The 21,759-nt window shown below is 40.9% G+C and overlaps 1 protein-coding gene across 5 annotated transcripts in view; it reads right to left on the bottom strand.

Moving 5' to 3' along the window:
• LOC122092106 (exportin-7) overlaps positions 1-21,759 on the bottom strand; it is a 67,646-nt gene that overhangs the window by 2,843 nt on the left and 43,044 nt on the right. For all 5 annotated transcript variants that reach the window (XM_042662415.1, XM_042662416.1, XM_042662420.1 and 2 more), the window contains exons 17-19: positions 18,286-18,416; positions 17,349-17,495; positions 3,711-3,839 (exon numbers count right to left, since the gene is read on the bottom strand). In XM_042662415.1, the coding sequence (XP_042518349.1) occupies positions 3,711-3,839; positions 17,349-17,495; positions 18,286-18,416 (407 nt within the window). The remainder of the gene's footprint in view (positions 1-3,710; positions 3,840-17,348; positions 17,496-18,285; positions 18,417-21,759) is intronic.

Raw genomic sequence — 21,759 nt, 5'->3', positions numbered from 1 at the left:
GGTTCCCAACAAATTCCACCTGCTATTTCTGTCTTCACTTTATTCCTTTTCAAGTAGTTAGGGGCATGGTTCTAAGCATTGGTATCGGATCGCCCATATCAGGCAATCCATACAGGTTTTGCATGTTCCCGATCCCGTTACCAAGCCAATACCAGAACATTTTCATGGATCGGTTATAGTATCGGTCGGTAACGCCAGTATTACCCATGCAACCGATCCTTCAAATGTTCTTAAATTAATCACTTTTGTCATTGAACCACATGTCAATAAAGTTGATGTTGAGAGACTTAAAGTTATATAAAATATTGGTTATTTGTTTGAAAAAGTCTAAAACCACCTGTCTTGACAATTCATTCAAGAGCCATTAGTTATATATATTTAACCATGAGAGAGAGAGGGAGAGAGGATCTCTAGTTTGTGTCATTTAACCCAATTTTTATATTTTTTGTAAAAAAACTTATTGCAATATTTGTTGCATTTTGTTTAATATTTCACAGAAATTTGATTTATTTATATTTTTATGTCAATATTCTTTTTTTATTATTTATGGAATTTTGTTTTTGGATTTTTTGCAATTTTTTTTTTATTTTTAATATTTTTTCCAAAGGATACCTGATCCGATACCAAAAAGATATGCTGACTCAATACGACTGATACCTTTCCAATACTGTATCAGTTTTAGGGATGGCCAATACCGTGCACTAATACCATGGTTAGGGGTGTTGGGAAACGTCTCTTGGTGCAATAATAAATCTTGGGCTGCCATTGCAAAGACCCTAAGTCTTACAATGGACACATTATGCAAAACTGCTGAATGTAAGGACTGTCTCCAGTCTGCCCATCCTAGGACTTTGCGAGGGCAGGATTCATATCTGGTTACAGCTGTTTTAGGTAGTTTGAAACATTAGGATTTGTCATATAGCTCAGAAAATTTCTTGCTTCAGCATTCCTGAAATATTTCTAAGATTATTCACTCAGTATGGGTGCAAGGATTTATTTGTCATTTTAACATTATGGGATTGTCAAGCAATTATAAGTGTTCAGGAATATTAGGAGTGAGGACAGGAATCAGGTAGTTCTGAGCCAATCCATAAATACCTGTCTATCAATTTGTCAAACCCACCAATAAGATTGAACATTCCATTGTGGATCTATCTGTCTTATGAACAGATCAGAAGATCCACTCTATACTTGGTCCGATATCAAGGATCAAGAGGAGGTATGGACTAATCTGTGAAAACATGATTATCAAAGTGTTAAAAGAGGGCTCGGTAAATAATACTTGTATGGTGGGACTTTCAACTTCCCTCGACACTAGTGCTGGCTGTTGCCTTGGTTGCAGCTGTGAAGCTCATATTCACTAATACAGTGTTTCTTATTGTCTATTTCAGATCAACTAGTGAACATCTATCCCCCTTTTCTCATTGCATGTTCTGTTGAATTCTAATTGAAAATGCTATTTCCTCTTTAAACGGACAAGTACAATTGTTTGTGTCTACCAGTGGCAATTGAGAACAATTACAAGGTGAGGAACAGTTTTTCATTGTGGTCTGAAAAACTGAAAGTCAGATAATTAAGGAAAGACTAGGATTTTCACAGTTTGGTGATTATCTTGGTAATCAATTAACTATGGCTTTGTGAGAGATGTCCAGGAGCCAGCATTACGTAAACGTACTATTAGCGTTTTCTTTAGTTTCACTGACTATCCTAGGCAAGGTTCGAATCAGTATTTTGGTGTTCTGTGCAAGATCTCGGCAAGTTGCATATAAATTTTTTATTTTTACTCGGTGGTCAAATGACCATATTATGACCTGAAACTTGGTGGGGAGCTTGTTTTAAGGTTAATGCTGGTCTCTCTACATCTATCCTCCTCACGAAGACTTTGTCGGCTCAATGTTTGGTCCTGCCGCCAATTTCTAGCTTCTTCCTTTGTCTGTATATCATCAGGCACATATAGAGGGTTATCACTTTCATCATCACTATCATCATAACGTTGCATGAGAGCATGTAGTGCCTCATCAAATTCTACCCTCACCTTCTCCTTTGCTGCTTTCCTCTTTTTCCTTCAGCTATGGACTTAGCAATATGATCAGGTACTTCAATGCATGTAGCCACAACTGAGCAAATGCCACCAAATGTTGCTCAAGTCTTGTGGCCCCACCACCCATAATCTTCTTGTGACAGTAGTTGCACTTTGTTTCCTTTTTAACACCATCAATCGGCACTCCGTGTTTCCATGGAAATTCTCCATTATCACGATTCCTATCAAGCCTCCTACCTCATCTCCCTCTTCTCCTGCCTTTCTTCGTTGCCTCCTCTATCAGCCATAATATATCAGCCTAATACTGATGAATAGAAAAAAGAATGTCATTATTAACTTACAAGCATCATATGAGACCATTAAAAGTATATGGTAACTATTTATATTTTTTTCTTACATAAAAATACTTTTTAATCAATTTTGAAAAATAATATAATGACATAATACAACAAGATCAAATATGATATGATCATGTACGCTTCAAAACACTTTAAAATTAATCTCAAATTTTTCCTTATTTTTCAAATCAAAACAGAATATTTTTACCTATTTTTTATTTTTTAACTATGAATATGTTTATCATATTTTTCAAATATTAAAATAATTATTTTCTGGCTGGAAAAAAAATCAATCTGACAAAGTCGTAGATCGGCCAATGGTAACTAACATATATATAGTTAAGTTCCATCAAAGCTATATTAACCATCATTTTTTCAATTTTATATTGATGAAAAATGTATTTTCGAAACCAGAAAAATAAAATCATTATATATGAATAATAAAAAAAAAAAAAAATTCGACACTGCGAGGTCATAGATCGGCCTCTAGTGTCTAACACATAAAAAAATCTATCCCGAACCAACATGTATTTATGTCTATAAAAAATGGTTTCAGGAAAAATTGTTCACCTTTCCAAAGCTTGGAAGTGTGTAGATATTCAACTTGGAGTGATCTTCAACAGCGTAGATTGTGGCAAAAAAATTGAGCCTTTCACTGCTTTTGTGAAGTTACAGCCAAGAGGAGTTGAAATGGATCGAAATTCACGAGATGGTGTTTAAATAGCATGTGTCTGTAACATTTCAGCAAGACACCGAAATGTTACACGAAATTTCAGCATCTTGCGGAAATTTCGACCGAAATAGTGTAGTAATTCCATTTCGTAGCATGTTTCATTTCAGGAAAAAACGAAATTTCTGAGATATCAGTGGTATATCGGCGAGATTTCAAACCATGGTCCTAGGTAAGCTACCAACCAGCTTTGGGAAATAAAGTCCACAACAGTCTGATGTAAGTTGATGATATGCCAAAAGTATCCTCAATGCCAGTTAATTTATTTTCGGTTCCAGGGGTTATCTAAGCCAGAAGGTAAAATGGTCACTCCAGTTTTCCTTTAACAGTCATCTCCACTTGTGTATCACGGGTCTAGTTTTTAAACTAGTGGAATGAGGCTCTAATTGTCAGACATCCAGTCACTGGTTTAATTCACTCAAAATTCAAAAATATAAAAGCAATTACCAAGTAATCCTAACATAGAAACTTACAGAAGTACTTCATGAAAAGAATATATCATGGATTGGACAAATTAAATTTAGCACAAAATAACAGAGATTTTCTACAGAACAGCAGATCGAAAGTAAAATGACAGAAAAGGGAAGCATCCAAAATATACTTCTGGAAACAAGCTGGGGCACTCGGCAATATGTTGAGCAAGACTAACTGCAGCTGGTGATGTAGGTGTCTCTCCCACCGTAATGCTGTTGAAATAGAAAGCAGCCAAACTATCCACAGCAGATGCACACTGCCAGGAAAAACCAAAGTTGCAACTAACATAAATATAAAGTAGCAATCACTTTGGACAGATAAGAAAATAAGCGATTTTGCAATCAGAGAACACTGAGAAACTGAGTCAGCATAAAGTATGCATGGCAGTTTGATAACATTTTTCCTGTTTCCATAAAAAAAGAGAACTGTTGTTAACCGATTTTTGTTTTTCTATTTTGAATGTTACTTAAAAGATGTTTGATAACCATAAATTGACTATTGATTCCTTAACCCATCAATAGAATGAAACGATATAATAGTGAGCTTAGGTGACGAAAATGGCACTTTAGTGTCTTTGCCCTTCTCTTCTTCACTCGAAGAGGAAAGGTACCCAGAGCATGGTTCACCCCGAACCTGCCTCCGCTGTCGCACAAATCAGTTATGACAGCTGCGTCTCAGTGGATTGTGGTGCTACCTTTCCTTAAGGATACCTTTTGGGCCTCGGAAATCTCTACCAAAATTTCGGACAATTCAGTGGTTTCAGTGGACCCCGAGATGAAACCTATATTTGGGAAATTTCAGCCCAAATTTCTAGTAATAGCCCAAATAAAAATATACCTAGTTTTTGCCAGGTTTTGGCCCAAATCTCTGTTTCGGCTAGGTTTCAGCCTGAGATTTCGAACCTTGACCCAGAGTAGAAAAGCCTTAGCCCTATATAAAAGAAAAAGTGCAAGAGCTATCTTAAAAGGTGTAGAGTTGGGACTTGTTAGAAGTCTATTGAGAGAATAGCTATTACAAGTCCTACTAGGGATAGGAAAGAACAAAATAGAACAAAATAAGAAACTAATATTAATAGATAACTTCTAACTGTATTCAGTCCTAATAGGACTAGGAAAACCCAAACCCATACCCATAGTCCTAATAGGACTAGGAAAACCCAAGGGAGGAGTTTGCCTCCTTTCTCTCGATAGACTTCTAACGCTCCCCCACAAGCTGGAGTATACACATAGCAACAGAAAGCTCCAGCTTGGACCAACAAGAACTCCAACGTGCACAGTGAGAACTCCAATCAACCATCATAAAGCCATCAACAACGAAAGCTCTTCCAAAGAAGGCACTCCAATACCAACAAAAGCCATTCCCAAATAAAGCAATTCAATAGCAATGAACAACAGCAAAACCAAAAGCCCTTTCCAAACAAAGCATTCTAACAAAGTGTAGCATCCTACAACCACATCAAAAGATCTTCCCAAATAGGCACTCCAATAGAAACTGTAACTCCCAATAGCTACAACAAAAGCACTCACGAGCCTCAAACAGAGATCTCCCCAAATAGACATCTCACAGAAAATTCCACACGCATCAGGTCATCGGGGACCAAGCAACATCAGGTTATTAAATATACCAAATAACATCTTGTTATTGAACACACTATCTTCAAAAGATAAAATAGTTGCTAAGGACATACACGAGCAGATACATCTTCAAACAAAATAATAATTTGAATTTCCCCCTCAAGTTTAGCAATACACAAGGACAAATAATTCTTAACAATTAAAGAATCCCATAACCAAGAGCACCACACAAGACAAATGATTTCCAATCTCCCCCTGATAGTAGCAAATCGATTCTCTAGCAACAACTGATTCGGGACAAATTCAGAAGTAGAAGACACAAACAAAATAAGGTATGATTTGCATCAAACCTTCATTGAAACCCTAGTTTTCTAAGAACTAGAGCTTCTAGTAACATGATACCTTTGAAAGACTCTCAAACCAACAACTTGTTGAGCTTTGATACCATGTAAAGAGAAGGGAAGAAAAAGAGAGATAGAGAGAGACCTACGATTGTGGAGCAAAGGAGTCCCAATTGACTAGATTGGGGCTATCCCCCTTCATTCATTAAATAGAATAGCAATTACAAGTCCTACTAGGAATAGGAAAGAACAAGATAGAACAAAATATAAAACTAATACTAATTGCTAACTTCTAACTGTATTAAGTCCTAATAGGACTAGGAAAACCTAAACCCAGTAACGCAGAAGTTGGTGATAGATTACTAACTCCCGTAATGTTAACCCCAAGTACGTAATTAACAGTCCCACAATAGCCTTAAGGTTAGCTGATAGAAAAACAGAGGAATAACCCAGAAACAACCAGCAGCAATACTCTAGAAATATAACCAGAAAACAGTAGCAAAATCCAACCCAAAACTGTCCCCAAAGAGAGGAGAGAGAAACCTACGATTGGGAGAGAGAGAGAGAGAGAGAGAGAGTGCGGCTGGCTGTGTAGCTCCAATGGAGCTGCACTCCTGGTTGAATGGAGGTCCCTTGAAGGCAACAAAAACCTGTAAGTCTGATAGAATTCCGACAGCCGGAATTGAAGATATGAGGTTTCTTGATTTCAGCCCTAGGAGAGAGAAAAAAATCAAGAAACTGCAAAACCAGCAGTGAGACACTTCAGAGGGGCTTCCAACAGAGATTGACTGGTCCTCTGGGAGAGTAGAACCAGCCCCAAAAAGGCCTTGCAGATCAGGCCTAAAACGTATGCAGTAGGGGGGGATCGATTGGTTCAAGATTGGGCAGTTCTTGATGATTGATCCTGCAAGGACAGATCTGAATTCTCTGCGATTAATAGCTGCTGTAATCAGTGAACAGAAAAAGAATTTTAACTGCAGAAGATAAGAGGAGAGGTAAGGAAATGCGGGGGAGGAGTGGCTGTCTCAACCAAGGCTTCTCACCCACAACTATCCCAGTTGTTCTAACATAATGACTGCAATTTCCTTTATTCAAATCTGAAAATATGAGTACATAGGCTCCTCTATTTATAGAGGGCGGAATAACAATCAAACTACTACTAGGAGCTATTTTCCCACTAGGACTAGACACTCCTACTTCAACTAGGAGCTAGTTTTCCAATAGGACTAGAAACTCCTACTACAATTAGGAATTCAAAATTGGACTAGGAATAATAAACCTATGTGAAAAACATATAGAGTCCTAAGACAATTTGGACTCGACATACCACTTACTCAACTCGATGGGCCCAATGGGCCCACTAATTAATTAAGAACAATTACTAATTATCCCCCTAGCCGATGGGCCCAATTGGCCCTTATTTATACTTAGCCACTCAAGTGGACTAAGTAGGCGTTTGCCTGACTTCTCCCTAGCCACTTAGGTGGACTAAGGCTGGACCCTTCTTCCTCTCATATTTCCTTCCATAATGTGCATCTACATCACCCACAATCCTAATAGAGGAAACCCAAGGGAGGAGTCTGCGTCTTACGCTAGACACATCCTTTCTCTCGAGAGACTTCTAACAGGACTGAAGCAAAGAAAACAAAAGTGTGCATATGCGCACTCCTTTCTGTTACATCTTCTCCTTGGGGCATTTGGTCCCCCACCAAAGCTTTTGACACATGCCTCCCTAGGCCTCTCTTGCTACTACTACCTCTATGGCTACATCCATTCCCAACACTTCACAAAGATTGACTCAAGGAAGCAAATCGTATCTTTTGATCAATTGGATATCGAACAAACATTGGGGAAGATGGTAATTCATCCATCAAGTATGCACTTAACAAGAAGCTACAAGACCGTCCCCACTGACCCCCAACCCCTCATAAACATCCCCCTCTCTCCAGAGACTTGCTATCTGTTTCCACAAAAGGAAAGCACGAGAGTAAAGCTAACCTTCACCGTCTTGTCGAAAGCCCCTGTCATATGAGCTTGATATAACTCAAGTTGTTGTTGAGTTGCAAGCCATCGTTCATCGAGGGATTCCTTTTCGAACACCCTTCTAATAGCGAAGCTTTTGTGGTAAGCCCCAAAAGCCTTTGGTACTTCGGTAGGGCGAGCAACCCTCAAACCAAAAAAAGGCGACTTCCCCTATTTCTGCATTTCATTTTCTATTTTTCCCATCTCAACCAAAATGAGATTCTGCTATTATCCACGTATTAACCCAATCCGATTCCCTTTCTTAGGCTTCGATACCGACTAATACTCTCCCCATCTGTGGTCGTATCTTGAATAAAAACTATTGATTAGTAGCTATTTCCACTCGTTAGACAGCTCGAGACACTGTCGCAAAGCCCAGGCTTTGGAAACCCCATAGAAGTAGAATTCCCATTCCAGGCCGTCCCTCGCTATCCGAGTGAGTCCCAGTCTGGGGGGAGTGGGAGGCCCCATCTGTTTCAGAAGGTCCAAAGATTCATTTCAAAAATCAAGAATGTAAGAGCAGTTAGCCAGCATGTCCCTAACTGTGACCGAGCTCTAGATTGCCACGCGTAATGAATGGCTCTTAACCAATTAGTCTATGCCGTTGATCGAATATCTAACATGTTTCAAGTGGAGGATCGCGAAACCCCGTTAAGCACAGAGGTGACCAATTCCACCACTTACCTACAATAAAATATGGGTCTTCCGAAGGAGACCAAAAGTCCAAAACTATTGCAAATTCAAATCCCTAGTCGTCTAATGTACATCTACAACAGGAGGTTTTCAGGTAGTATACTCGTCTCCTTCTATTCAACATTATGGCTTAGGCTTTCTCTGGCTTTTCCACTCATCTGGCCTTTTGTTCTCCTGTCTTATTAAATCATCTTTCTTACATTAACCACACCTTGCATTGACTTAGTAAGTTGAAAATTGAATTTTTAATTATCTTAGGTTGTCAAGATTTAACAGAAAAATTTGACATTCCATTCCCTCGGAGAGTGCTTTGTCTTGCTAGGTCACTCTCTTGTCCTTTTCAAAATCCAAGAATGAACTAGATTGGAATGAATTTCTTGTCAAACCGCCTTGTGTCTATAACGTAGAGTGGACCGGTCCCCGAGGTACCCCCGAAAGGGCTGCCATTCGATGGATACACGAAAGTGATGAAGTTGCTTTAACTACTAAACCATGTCTGTCTGTTGGAGCGAATTGGATGATTGGGCCAAGGAAACAAGCAATAGATGAGCGCTAGCTGATCTACGACCAACTTATCCTTTTACGGGCCCACTAGGCTAGAAGCTTCTTAAGCTCAAGAATTACTTTTCTACTTAGAGACCTACATCTTGGCACTAAAGTGAGATGCACTCAAGGACCTACTGGTTTAGGTAAATATCTAATGCGTCCCATGACCTTGGGCGATGAGATCATGGAAGGAGTGTTCCTGAACCCAAAAAGCTTCAAAGTGGAAAGGCTTGGGAAGGGAAGGTCGTTGGAGTTCGGTACTCAATATTAAGGCCTTGTGTGTTTTGGCTAAACAAACTCCAGCCAGTTATTTTCCTTCAAATAATAAAAGAGTCACTCATTTTTTTGTTATTCACTCTGATTTTTGGGGACCGTCTCGTGTCTTGCCTACGTCTAGCTTCTGGTGGTTTATTACCTTTATTGATTGTCACTCTTGAAGTACTTAGGTTTATATGATGCTTGAAGAGCATCCAAGGATAGTGGTTGATGTAGTCGAGATGCTGAGAGAGGCAGTCTCCAGAGAGTGAGCGTTTGGCAGAAGTTGTGGTATTGCGAGGGGAAGCTGGTTGATGCAGTCGAGATGTTGAGAGAGGCAGTCTCCAGAGAGTGAGGGTTTGGCAGAAGTTGTGGTATTGCGAGGGGAAGCTGGTTGATGTAGTCGAGATGCTGAGAGAGGCAGTCTCCAAAGAGTGAGCGTTTGGCAGAAGTTGTGGTATTGCGAGGGGAAGCTGGTTGATGTAGTCGAGATGCTGAGAGAGGCAGTCTCCAGAGAGTGAGCGTTTGGCAGAAGTTGTGGTATTGCGAGGGGAAGCTGGTTGATGCAGTCGAGATCCTCGCAAGTAAAGGGAATTGTGCTAGCGGTAGGGGAAACCAATGGGAGTGAGTGTTTGGCAGAAGTTGTGGTATTGCGAGGGGAAGCCTCGCAAGTAAAGGGAATTGTGCTAGCGGTAGGGGAAACCAATGGGCAAGGGGAAGCCTCGCAGATGATGGGATGCAGAGTAGCCGAGAGAACCGAAGCTTGATCAAGATGACGTTGGGCTTCAGAGTCCGCTAAAGAGGCTAATCAGAAACTTCAACAGAGGATGCTAACGATGTCGGCCCAAGAGGAGAAATTAGAGGGGAAGCCTCCAAGGCCTCAGTAGAGACAGGAAGAGGTCTGGGTGAATGAGGATACAACGATGGTGTCATGGCAAGGGTAGGGGGCTCTAAGAGAGTGGAGCCCCGAGAAGGAGTGGGTTCAATTGAGAGGTGATAGGTGGGTTGGTGGGATGGTGGATGGTGTGCTTTAGGATGGGAGATGGCCTAAGATGAGATGGACAGGGTAGAGATCATATTAGGAATGATGAGTTCGGCCTGGGCTAAAGAGGGAGTTGGGAGTATGGGTTAGGTAGAGGTTGAGTGGGCTTTAGATAAGAAGGGATTCAGAAGAAGAGGGCCAAAGGTAGATAGGTTATGAGGAGTCCAGGAGAGAGTGAGGGTAGTATGAGGCAGCAGGATTGCGTGAGATGAGGGGAAAGTCTACGAGGGTAGACAAGGGACGTGGAGGTGGAAGCATGAGGAGGGTTTAGGTTCGATGGGACAAGGGATGCAATGTGTGTCAAGTGGCAGATGTGAGAGGCAAAGTAGGCTTCCTGATCAGGTCTCAAGCAGTGGGAGGCAGCAAGAGAATGGAGAGGAGATGGGTCTTCCATCCTCGAGTGGGGGGATCCCAAGACATAGAAGGGATACTAAGTGATGGAGAAATTGCGAAGGACCAAAGGTCTGATCAAGGAGTCATTGGAGGACCGAGAGGAGCCAACAATAGGGATATGGTTGGGACTTGAACGACGCGAGGGTTTCTACTCCATGAATTCTATCACAATTTAATACAGGGAGTACTAGTGCAAGTGCCTCAGCAGAACGGTAACCCTATTCTCCATCGACAGTGAAGTAGGATCTCATCTCACCGAGGACGTAGGCAATCTTACCGAACCTCATAAATTTGTGTGCATTGTTTCCTTTTGTTTTTCTATTATCTTCTACATCGTTTTAGGGTTGCGTTTCTACATTCGCAAGATAGGCGCACCGAGAGGGATGCGAGGGGGATAGATGGTTCTTCTGTGGGCTAATGGAATCTTGGTAGCAAAGGTAGTGGCAACTTCTAGGTTTAGAGCTTTTGAAGGAGCTTTCATGGTGATAGCTTCAGATTTTAATTGAGAGCATTTGTCTGGGTGACGACCGAAATCTTTGCAAGTCAGGCAAATAGGAGGGATCCAATCATAAAAGACTCGCTGATTCAAAGCGTGACCTTCTTCGTCCATAACGGTGACTGTAGATGGGGGATGGTGTCGACTAAAGCTTCAACACAAATGCGACCATATGATATAATCTGCCTTCTTCCTCTGGCATTAGAGTATAGAGAAGTGCCAATAAGCGAACCAATGATACTCAAATCCTGCTCACACCAGAAGTGCAGCGGAAGATTTGGAAGAAAAAGAACAACCCACAAAGGGATGGTTTGAAGATCGACTTTATGTACAAGGGTGTACTGATCCCACTGTCAAAGGAAAACTAGCTTTTTTGAACTTAACAAGGTCTGCCTCTAGGACATTTAACTTGTCTTCTTCGAGGGTCGCCTTGAGACCTTGACAACTATGGATTCAAAACCTAGATTATAGGATAACAAAAAAATAGAGTGAAACAAGAATTTGGACAGAGAGAAAGAGAGAGAGAGAGCTGAGCCGAAGAATGAAAAAGTCAGTTGGAGACAAAAATCTAGAATAAAAAGGATTAAAAAAGGGAACAGAAACCAAAATTTTACCATCAGTTGGTTGATAACACTGTAACAGGAGGAAGAAAAGAAGGCAGCCTAGTTTCAGAGGGAGATTTTAGGAATAAGAAATTAAATTGGCTAGTTTTGAGATGGTTGAAGATAAATCTGTAGGCATCAGTGGCTTTTATAGGACACTACATTTAGAAGGGGTAGGATAGTATTTCCTGGCATGATATTCTCCTAGTCTTCAAAGGGAACCATTAATAAAAGCATGAATTCAAACTCCACGGTGCTTAACCCGAAGCGACAGCTAACACAACCTTTTCCAAAGTTCTTTCTAGGAGATCAAGGTGCTGAGTGATATGATAATTTTTCCTAAACCAAGGAGCAATTGTTGCTGATCAACAAATTATAGATGAAATTTTGGTAGCATTTGAGGGTGGAAGACCTTAATCAAGGAAAGTTTTTGGCCTACTGTGTATGATTAACATCAAAAGAGCCTACGCCAAGTCTTTTGTGATGTTTTTTACTAAATCAGTAAAAGGGAATGTTCTGGAGAACTTTGGAGTAAATAGTTTTGTGGATATATTTTCTCTGTATTATTCAACATTGATTAATGCTCCCCACTCCCAAGTGACTTTGAATCTATGGACGGTTTAGGACAGGGGATCATCTTTGCACGCTTTACATCTGGCAGTGGATGGGTTTGGTAGACTTTGTGAAAAGATAGTTGAACAGAACACTATTTAAGGATTCCAACTGGTAGGGATTCTGTGGAGGTTCCAAACCTTCAGTTCATTGATGACATTATGGTGTTTTGTGAAGTCAGTGAGGAAGCGGCTTAAAAATTTTCATGGCCTCTTGAAACACTTTCAAACAATTACGGGGATGAAGGTAAATTCAGATAAGAGTTGCTAATTGGGTATTAACATTCTGGAAGAGATCCAGGGCCTTGCTGATGTTTTGGGTTGTAAGAAAAAGAACTAGCCTATTAGATGCCTAAGCCTCCCTGTTGTATGCAAGGCAACCCTACAGCATTGAGGTTTTGGGACCTAGTGATTGAGAAGGTTACTAAGATATTTGCGGGTTGGGTCAGGAACCGTATCTCGTTAGGAGTAGGATATCCTTATTCCTTACCCAAAGCCACATCACTAATATTATGGTTTACTACCTTTCTCTCTTCTTAGGATCCAACTAGAGTTTCTAAGATGTTAGGAAAGCTTCAAGGAGATCTCCTGTAGGATCAATCCCTGTAAAGCGCACAGAGAGCTTCTTATCAGTTGCGCATTTGTGTCTGAGCCTCTTCAAGAAAGGTGGTGACAGGCAATGTTCCAAGGAAGAATGAGTCTTGGTTGTCCAAATGATTACGGATGATATTCTGTAATCAAATCGTACGTATGGGATGGATGAGAATGGTTGGGATTCACGAATAGGCATGTCCCAAGCTTCCTTGTCAATGGATAGAAAGCTTTGATGGAAGGACCACATGTCAAACTATTTGAAAGGCTTGGGACCAAAAGAAATGTAAGGCTTGAAAGTAAAGAGATGGGGAAATGGTCAGAAATACCAGGGGGGTCACAGGAGACATGGGAAGAGGGGAGCCAGCCTTCATTTACAAGGACTTTATAATATTGGCATCACCACTTCTTTTCTTATGCCAAGAGAACTTAAGATCAGACCATCTCAGATCATTCACACCAATGTCCTCAATACAATCATTAAAGGCTTCTACCGAAGCAGAATCCAACCGATCACCCCGTTGATTTTCATGGCCATATCAAACCACATTAAGTCATCCGCCAAACCCCAACGGAGGGAGCCCAATTGGCTGGCAATGCTACGAAGTTCATTCTAAAGAAAAGCTCTCTCCAAGGGACAATTGGAAGCATAAGTAACAGTGAATAAGAAAAATTAGTTCCCCAGGGCATCAGAGATATTAAGGCGGAGGGTCTAAGAGGAGAACAGCAGGTTTGGCCGAATTTTACTTGGATCCCAAAGAAACCAAATGCGGCTATTAATGTGACAGGAATAGTTGGTAAGCAACGACCACGCTGGGGTGATGAAGGAAGCAATCTTAACTTTGGTTTCAATGAGACAACAGAAGCTAACACGCAGAGGCTTAATCTGAAAACGAACAGCCAAACGTTTAGAGGGGGAATTGAGGCCCCAGGTGTTCCAGATAACTCCTTGGATCAATTGGAGATGAGGGGAGTGCAACAAAAGCCCAGTGGGAGGAGGGCTGTGGAGAAGATTCCTTGTCTGGGAGGAGCTAGTCTACGATGGCATCTGGAATAAAACCTGGTTTGCAGCGTAGGGCTTAAAAGGCTAGGAGGGAGGAGGTTCTTAGAGGGAAGCTGACCAGGGGAGGAAAACAATGGTGGTGCGAGGGGTTGGTAACTAGAGATATATTGAGAAGCCTCCGCCTCAACCCTGAGAGTCAGGCAAAAGAGGACCCATATTTGGGTTGGCAGAGAGGGAGACCGGGCCAGGAAGATGGTAGATAGTATGTATCATGCTTGAGAGGAGCAGAATTAACCCAGGCTCAGTAACCTGAGAAATTAAGGGAGAGGTTGCCCCAGAAAGTCCATTCATGGATGGGCCCAAGGCACAAGGGTGATAGTTCAAATGGGAAAGAATGGGTTGGGGGGCCCATAGGAGCAAGTGCCAGAGGACAGATTGTTCGATGGGGTCTTGTGTGCACCAGATTGGAGTCTTCCGAAAGCATATGGATGGAATCTGTGGGAACCGCGGACAAGAGAGGAACTTCAATAGAAAGAGACAAAATAGGGGTTCAAATTCCATCGAGGAGATCTTCCTCACTCTGATGAAGCTGCAAAGGATCAAGGCTTGCTACCCGATGAGACAAGGGAGATCGAGAAGTATAGTTCGATCTGGAACCGTTGACAGAAGGGAAACCCATGAGAGATCGACAAGACGCTGAGCCTTCTCTGAGATTGCAAGGGGTAGCGGCAGATACTTCAGGAACAGAGCTGAAAGAAACGTCTTCATCAGTCTGCAGCAAGGAAAATTGATTGGAACCACCGGTCACAACTGTGCTATGGACCAGCAGTCGGTGTTGAAGACTTGCAGAGTGCCCTCTTAGAGATTCTGTCGCCGGAGCACCTCTCGATTGGTACTTCTTGTGCTACCAATACTTTTTCCTTCCTCAACTCGGAAAACGGTGGTCGGCCTGCGGATGTTTCACAGTGTGAGGGTGGGTAGAGCAAGTAGACACGGTTCAGCGAGGGATGGGTGACATTTTCAACGGTAGAAGGGGGACGCTCTATTTGGTGAGGGATGGGGGGTGATCTGGCCGCCAAAGGAGGCTTTGGTAGAGCAAAGGTTTGAGCATTGACCAAATACTTTAAAACCAAGCAGTGGAGAGGCCTCCAGCATGGTTCGAAATCTCGCCAAAATTTCAGAATTTCCATTTTTTTTTTTTTGGCCGAAACGAAATAAGGCTAGAAATAACATTTGTACAAAATTTCGGTTGAAATTTCGGTATTTCGGCCAAAATTTCGGTATCATTTCGGTATTTCTCCTGTCTCGGTACATTCCATGTGTTATAAATACCATATCTCGATCGAAATTTCGACTTTGTCTAGCTTATCTTGGTGGTTTTGGTTCCATTTGCATATTATGAAGGAAAAACACTCCAAGTCTCCAACAAGACTCTAATTAGCCACATCATCACACATTTTGACTTCCATTGGACTCCTACAAGATCTACACATTCAAAGCTTAGGAAAGGTAAAGTTCTTTTTCTAAAACAAGGTAAAATTTTCATAACAGTTCGACGGTTGCTGCCAAACAAAGGTACAACTCTAAAACAATGTCATGTCCAAATATTTATTCATTTTTATGTTCTAAGCACATTTATTAACCTTAAAATAAGTTACCCACCAAGTTTCAAGTCAAAATATGACTGTTTGACCACCGAAACAGACAAAAAAAAATACACCATTTCAGCCGAAATTTCGCCAAAACGAAACGAAACATCAGTTTCTGAACCCATCGAAACACCGAAACGAAATGAGATTTCGAACCTTGGCCTCCAGTCAAAGAGGAGGCTTTGGTGGAGCAAAGGTTTGAGCATTGACCAAATACTTTAAAACCAAGCAGTGGGGAGGCCTTTAGTCAAAGAGGAGGCTTTGGTGGAGCAAAGGTTTGAGCATTGACCAAATACTTTAAAACCAAGCAGTGGGGAGGCCTCCAGTCAAAGACGATGTCCTGTTGGAAGAAGTCATTTCTGTCATTCACCAAGATAGAGGAGGGCAGCAGATCATAAGCTGGAACTTCAATACAAGTATGGGCATAAGCTAGTCCATTGTATTAGCATTGGAGTATAGAGCAATTCCAAACACAAAGTTGACTGTCCTAAGACCCTCCGACCACCAAAAGTGGGGGGGGGGGGGGATCCCAAGGAGAGAGATCCACATGGGGATTGAAGTAAGATCGACTAGGTTCAGTTGGAGTTGGCGACCCCATTGCCAGAGAAAAATGGGTTCCTTCCCAACCTGCCACGGACCACCTTTCAAGACAAATTTTGTCGAGGTCGTCTAAAAACTTAAAAATGAAAAAACCAGGTCCATAAGGTGGGTAACCATATTTCTTGCAGCCTCCATTGCTTTGAGAGAGAGGACTTAACAATGTAGGAGGGTGGCCTGGAGCCTATGAAGTGGCCAACCAGGGAGTTACTCCAAAGACTGGCTTCATCATTAAGCAATCTAGAGGGGCAGTGGGCAACAGAGTTCCCACTAATGGAGGGGGGAATGAAATAGAGAGAAAGCCCCTACTTGGAGGGGGAAAGGGCATGCCTGAAGAGGGAATTCCATGAAGGGCCAAGCTGGGAGGGGAGGGGCGGACACAAGCGGGAGAGGGGATAGTGAAGGAAGGGGAGGTCGGGAGGAGTCCTAGAACGCAAAAGGGCCACCTCAGGGAGGCAAGCCATTAAGGCCAATGCACAAGGACAGAGGCTTAGGGAGGAGGGCTCAGGGAGTTGTATAGGACAACTTTTAACTCACAAATATTAATAAGCTTTCAGAATATTAACCTACCCCTTTTATGTTAGGCATGCATATTATGATCAAACTCAATTTCCAAGAGTTCACCATATGACCCCTCTTTACTGCTTTTTAACTTTTCATAACTCACTTTCCTGCAATTCTTTTGGAAAATAAAATACTCCTTCCACCCCTCACAAAAACTGTCCCCCCCAAAAAAGAGCCAAAATCTTAAAGAACTTACTTTAAAATAGTGCTCTCCTCCCATAGAGATTCCTCTCCCACTTTTGTTTTTCAAATTTTCAGACGTAATAAATGACAAGTAATGTAGTTAACATGTTAAAAAATCCATTACTTGATCAAAAAGTGGACAAGTCAAGACCCAATACGTATCAAGACTGGCCAGGTCAATATGATATAGAACCAATAAATAACAACATTTATGCATGGAACGGTATTGAACCAATATGGTATCAAAACAATACCGATGAGGACCGAAATACTTGATATGAATGCTGCCAAAACCCAAGAATACCAGTTTTTGAAAGAAAACTTCATCCTACCCTAATTTGTCAGCCAAAGCCTAAGTGGATCCCATGATCCCATCTACAGTAAAAAATAACCTAGGAGGAGTTAGTAAACAAGCAAATAACTAAAGTGATTAGAGAAGGAGGTTCAAAAAATAAAGTACAAGTAAACAAGAATACATTTTCATAACAGCAACATTTATAATTAATGTGCTTCAAATCTAAAAAAGAAAAAAAGAGTAAAAATATGGAAAATAAATGTTGACTAAAAAACTGAGTAGCATCAACAAGCCAGTGTGACACATACCTGTGACGAAATATTGCAATCTAGGCCTTTAAGACCAGACTCAAGAGCCAAAACAATGTGCATGAATGTGCTTGTATCGAGCCTCAAAACGAAAGCAATATGGTTGTTGAACAAAACCTCTAGGAACGCGAAGTATGCCCTCGAGAGCTAGTAAAAAAGAGTACAAGTGTACAACATGAAAAATTGTCTTCCAACGATAAATTAAAAGAACAGCATGCCAGAAGTAGCATACATAATAATCATACAAATAGACTAAAACACATAAATTTGGCACACGATTGAATGTACTAATTTATCAGTATCTATGTATTTTCCAGGCATTTCCAATTGCTCCGCCACCCTAATTAATAGATAAATTATTGACACAAAAGAATATATAGTGATACAACCCCAGATGAGAAAATGGTGACATCACCAAGACATTATAAAACAGAAAAACTGATGCAGAAGAGGTCGCAGCAGAAGTTTAAAATTGACTGAAGATTCTAGGATCAGTTGGACAGTAAAGCTATATTTTACTCAGTCTTCCACTACAAGGCCGCCTTCTCACTAATACATTCTTACCAATTCTCAGTCTTCCAATACAAGGCCACTTTCCCCATTAGAAAAGATCTTCATACAAATCTTTGCCTAAACCATACATATAAACATACAGCAGAAAGAGATAATGGGCATGACTCACTGTATAGAAGTACTAATTATCAGAAAAGGACCAAAACTCCATATGGAGGAGCTGTAATAGATAAAGGAAATATTACCAAATACTATCGTTCTAAAAAACATTGAAGTACAAAAATGGTTATGTGAGATAAATATTTTCTGTTTTCTTTTTCTTCTTTATATTCAAATATGTAATGTTGAAACAATTTCCATAAATGAATCAAAAACATTAGTCTCCAAGTACTCATATGCACATTACACGTTGAAAATGTCATACCTTAAGAAATGCTAGTATATCTGCCAATGGAATCGAAAGTGTCATCTTTAGGGCAATATCAAGTGCATCAGCGAGTGCTCTATCCCCATACAGTTCAAATACGCCAAAGTTGCAATAATTCCCAGCAAGTGCTGTCAAATGAAAGCAAATTACTAAGAAAATCAGTAAAGAATGTAAACGAAGCAAAGCATAGAAAATTAAGTAAAAGAAATCAAACATAAAAGAGGAAGAAAAATATAATTGTGGATATCACAGAATAACAGTAAGAAACACTACACCAGCTACAAACGCATAAATGAGTACTACCAATGGAAAGAAGATGGGGACTGTACAGAGGGTACATGTGCCCGATATGTGTTGGTGTGTATCCACTTGAGAGAGAGAGAGAGAGAGAGAGAGAGAGAGAGAACCCACACACTCCTGAATTAGTTTAGCAGCTCTTGGTTCCAGACAGGGCAATCAACTTTATGGGTCAATGCTGACCTACATGAATGAAAATCCTAAGCCGGAATAGAGTCCCTCAACATTCCAATTCAAAGAAAGGAAAAAAGGTAAAGAGGAATTATTGAAAACAAAGAAGCTTTAGAGGTTAAAGATCTGGGATTCATTGTTCAAAATATTGTGTTTGTGAAACCTTGCAGAGAAATGAAGCTTAAGAACACAAAAACGATCCAAGACATCACTTTCAAGTTTCAACAGTAATGAATGAAAGTGTATGCTTGCTTGCCACTGGTAACGCATAGCAGATTACCATGGGTTCAGTAAAGAATGCTTGAGAAAGGGAAATCATATATCATTATGGGGTCATCATTGAGCTGATACCACTTTTGATTAGTTAAAGCAATGCTGATAAGACGCATGCAGGACAAAGTGGAACGATCCGTGTGGTTTGCAGATTAATAAAATTTTGGTTGATCACACATTGACACTTGAATGAGTACTACCAATCCAGGAGAAGAGAGAAAAAGACTTGAGGAAGAAAGGAGACAGGAGACTACCAAAAGAGAGACAGTCCATGGAACCAGCAGTCCTCTCCCCACAATTTATTTATAGATAAAATCCATCCACAATTACAATACTGCAAGGACTGGAAGACTATTCAGTCTGTGCAGTGGTAGAAAACTAATTAGACTACAAGTAGAAGACTATCTAGATTAATTATAACAAAAAATGAACAACTAAAACTAAGTACCTCAGGGTCGGACTGTAATGCGCCTATGGTACCCATATATATCTTAACAAAAGTCATTGGAGAATATTGGAAAGATGCTTTGGAATAAAAAATGCTCTAACATAAACTATGGTAAAACAGATATGAAAGTTAATTTTAGTGAAAGAAGAAAACCAGGGATTGATGAATGATGATCAGAGATATCCCAGAGTGATCATTATTTTTTAAGGCAAAATTTTTCTTTCCATTGGGAATGTCATAATGACCTCCCCCCCTATACGTGAATGTCTAAAGTTCCCTTTGCACTATTCCTAGGGTCCCATCCAAGCTCCAGAACCTCCAAGTAAAGAGATTCTCTAGTCACTGGGTGTGAAGGAAACTCGGTATTTTTTTTTATCTTCGTCCAATCAAATGGAAGAGAAGACCGAAAAGATGTTCATCATAGAATTGAATGAACCCCACATCCCATCAAAGGGATAAAAAGATGGGCGTGTAAGACCAGCAGTGCAGTAGGATGCAGAATGCTAGGCAACAAACAAGCAACTTAATATTATTTTAAAAAGTGTAGCTTACAGGAGGATGCTTAGATGGACAAGAACAAGGTTAGAATATTATATATATATATATATATAAAGGAACTTAGCAATTGCAGTGATTGGTGAAATGACGAGGGCAGGTCAACTGAGCTGGTATGCATATGTGCTAATACTGTTCCCCTAAAAAGCTACCCATCCTAGGCCAGACCATTAGGTTCCAGCACCTTCAGGGACTGAAGCGCTGTCAATGTTGTTTCTACCCCCCCCCCACTTGACATTGGGCATCTAAGCCTTTTCCATGGATACCATTGTTGAGTGAAGTCTGGCAGTTGTGCAGAGTGATGCATGTTGATTGTAATTGTTGCCAATTCACTTTGTTTAGCAACACTCTTCTATGTGTCGCAAAGGTTGAAAAGGAAGAAGGGCATCTATTGAGGAGCGGAGGGCTGAAGGTTGTGGCACCAAGTTAAGATCAACCTCCAATTCTCTTTGGTGGACACTCAGTAATGAATGTTGACGTTACTACGGCCCAATCGACGCTCAGTTGCCATCGATCGAGGCTCATCAAGGGCAAACAGAGGAGTTCCATCATCGACAGAGTCTTCCGGTGCAGGCCTGAGGAGATCGAATTTCATGTCTCTCGGGTCAACGCTCATTGGGAGCCCTCAATGTCAACTGAGAGCTATTGATAGTCGACCAGCCTAAGCGTATTCAAGTCTGACTGAAGGTACTGCTGCCCATTTTGACCCTAAGTCATTAAAGGGTATTAAGTGATTGTTGGGCCTATGAAAAATAGACAGGAGATTAACCACTCAAGAGAGAAACTCCAAAGAGTGACCTAGAAGTCCATCCTTCAAGACCTCTATAAGGCTACCTAGCATCCAAAAGGTTGATGATGTGAATTTGAGAAGACAATCGAGGGTTGAGAAGAAAAGCTACACCAGAAATCTAGGGTTTGTGAAGAAGGCACAAGGAAGGTTCCGGTATGCTTGTGAAGACAGTGTGAAGCCTTTCTCGTGCTGATAAGAACTTAGGGAGCAAGAGAGAAAAGAAGGAGATGCAAGGTTTACTGTTTCCCTTTTGTAAGCAATAGAGAATGCAAGTAAGGTGTTTGTCAAAAAGCAACAACAGCAACAAACTCAGCCTCATCCCAACTTATTGAGATCGGCTACATGGATGTGTGCAAAAACAAAGAAGGGAAATGAAAGTAGGAGAAAAGAAGTGAAAAGAAAGTAAAAAGAAAGTAAAAGGAAAGAAGCCCAGCGCTAGTACATCAAGAAAATCTCAGCTAAATGTGGTCCACTCCATGGATCCTTGCCCTCTAATTGGCTCTATCTTAATTCATACTTAAGACAAGACCTAGACATTGCATGTCTCCTCATTACTTCTCCTATGGTCATTTTTGGCCAGCCCCTAGCTGTTTAAGCTCCTTCAATTGGAATCAGATCACTCCTCATCCCTAGGCTTCCGTTGAACATGGTCATACCACCTCAAATGACTTTCTCAGAGCTGGTCATTAATCGGGCCAACTTCCAAATTGGCTCTAATATGGTCTTATAAGTGTTTGTCCAAACCTCGATAAGTTTTTAGGCTTATATTGGGGATTTGTATTTGCCATGTTATCATATATATTACATCTATCAAGTGGGTGCTTGAATCTTGATAGGAAAGTGGGTACTCTCTTGTAGTGGGTGCTACAACTTGGGCGTTGGTGCTCCATGTGGTGGGTGCCACTAAATTGTATTGTGCATTATACCTAGGCTGGAT

This window comes from Macadamia integrifolia, chromosome 10, assembly GCF_013358625.1.
Source record: "Macadamia integrifolia cultivar HAES 741 chromosome 10, SCU_Mint_v3, whole genome shotgun sequence".
In the NCBI taxonomy this organism is placed as follows: Eukaryota; Viridiplantae; Streptophyta; class Magnoliopsida; order Proteales; family Proteaceae; genus Macadamia; species Macadamia integrifolia.
Note: the sequence above shows the minus strand (reverse complement) of the source record. Positions and strands in the feature narration are given on the sequence as shown.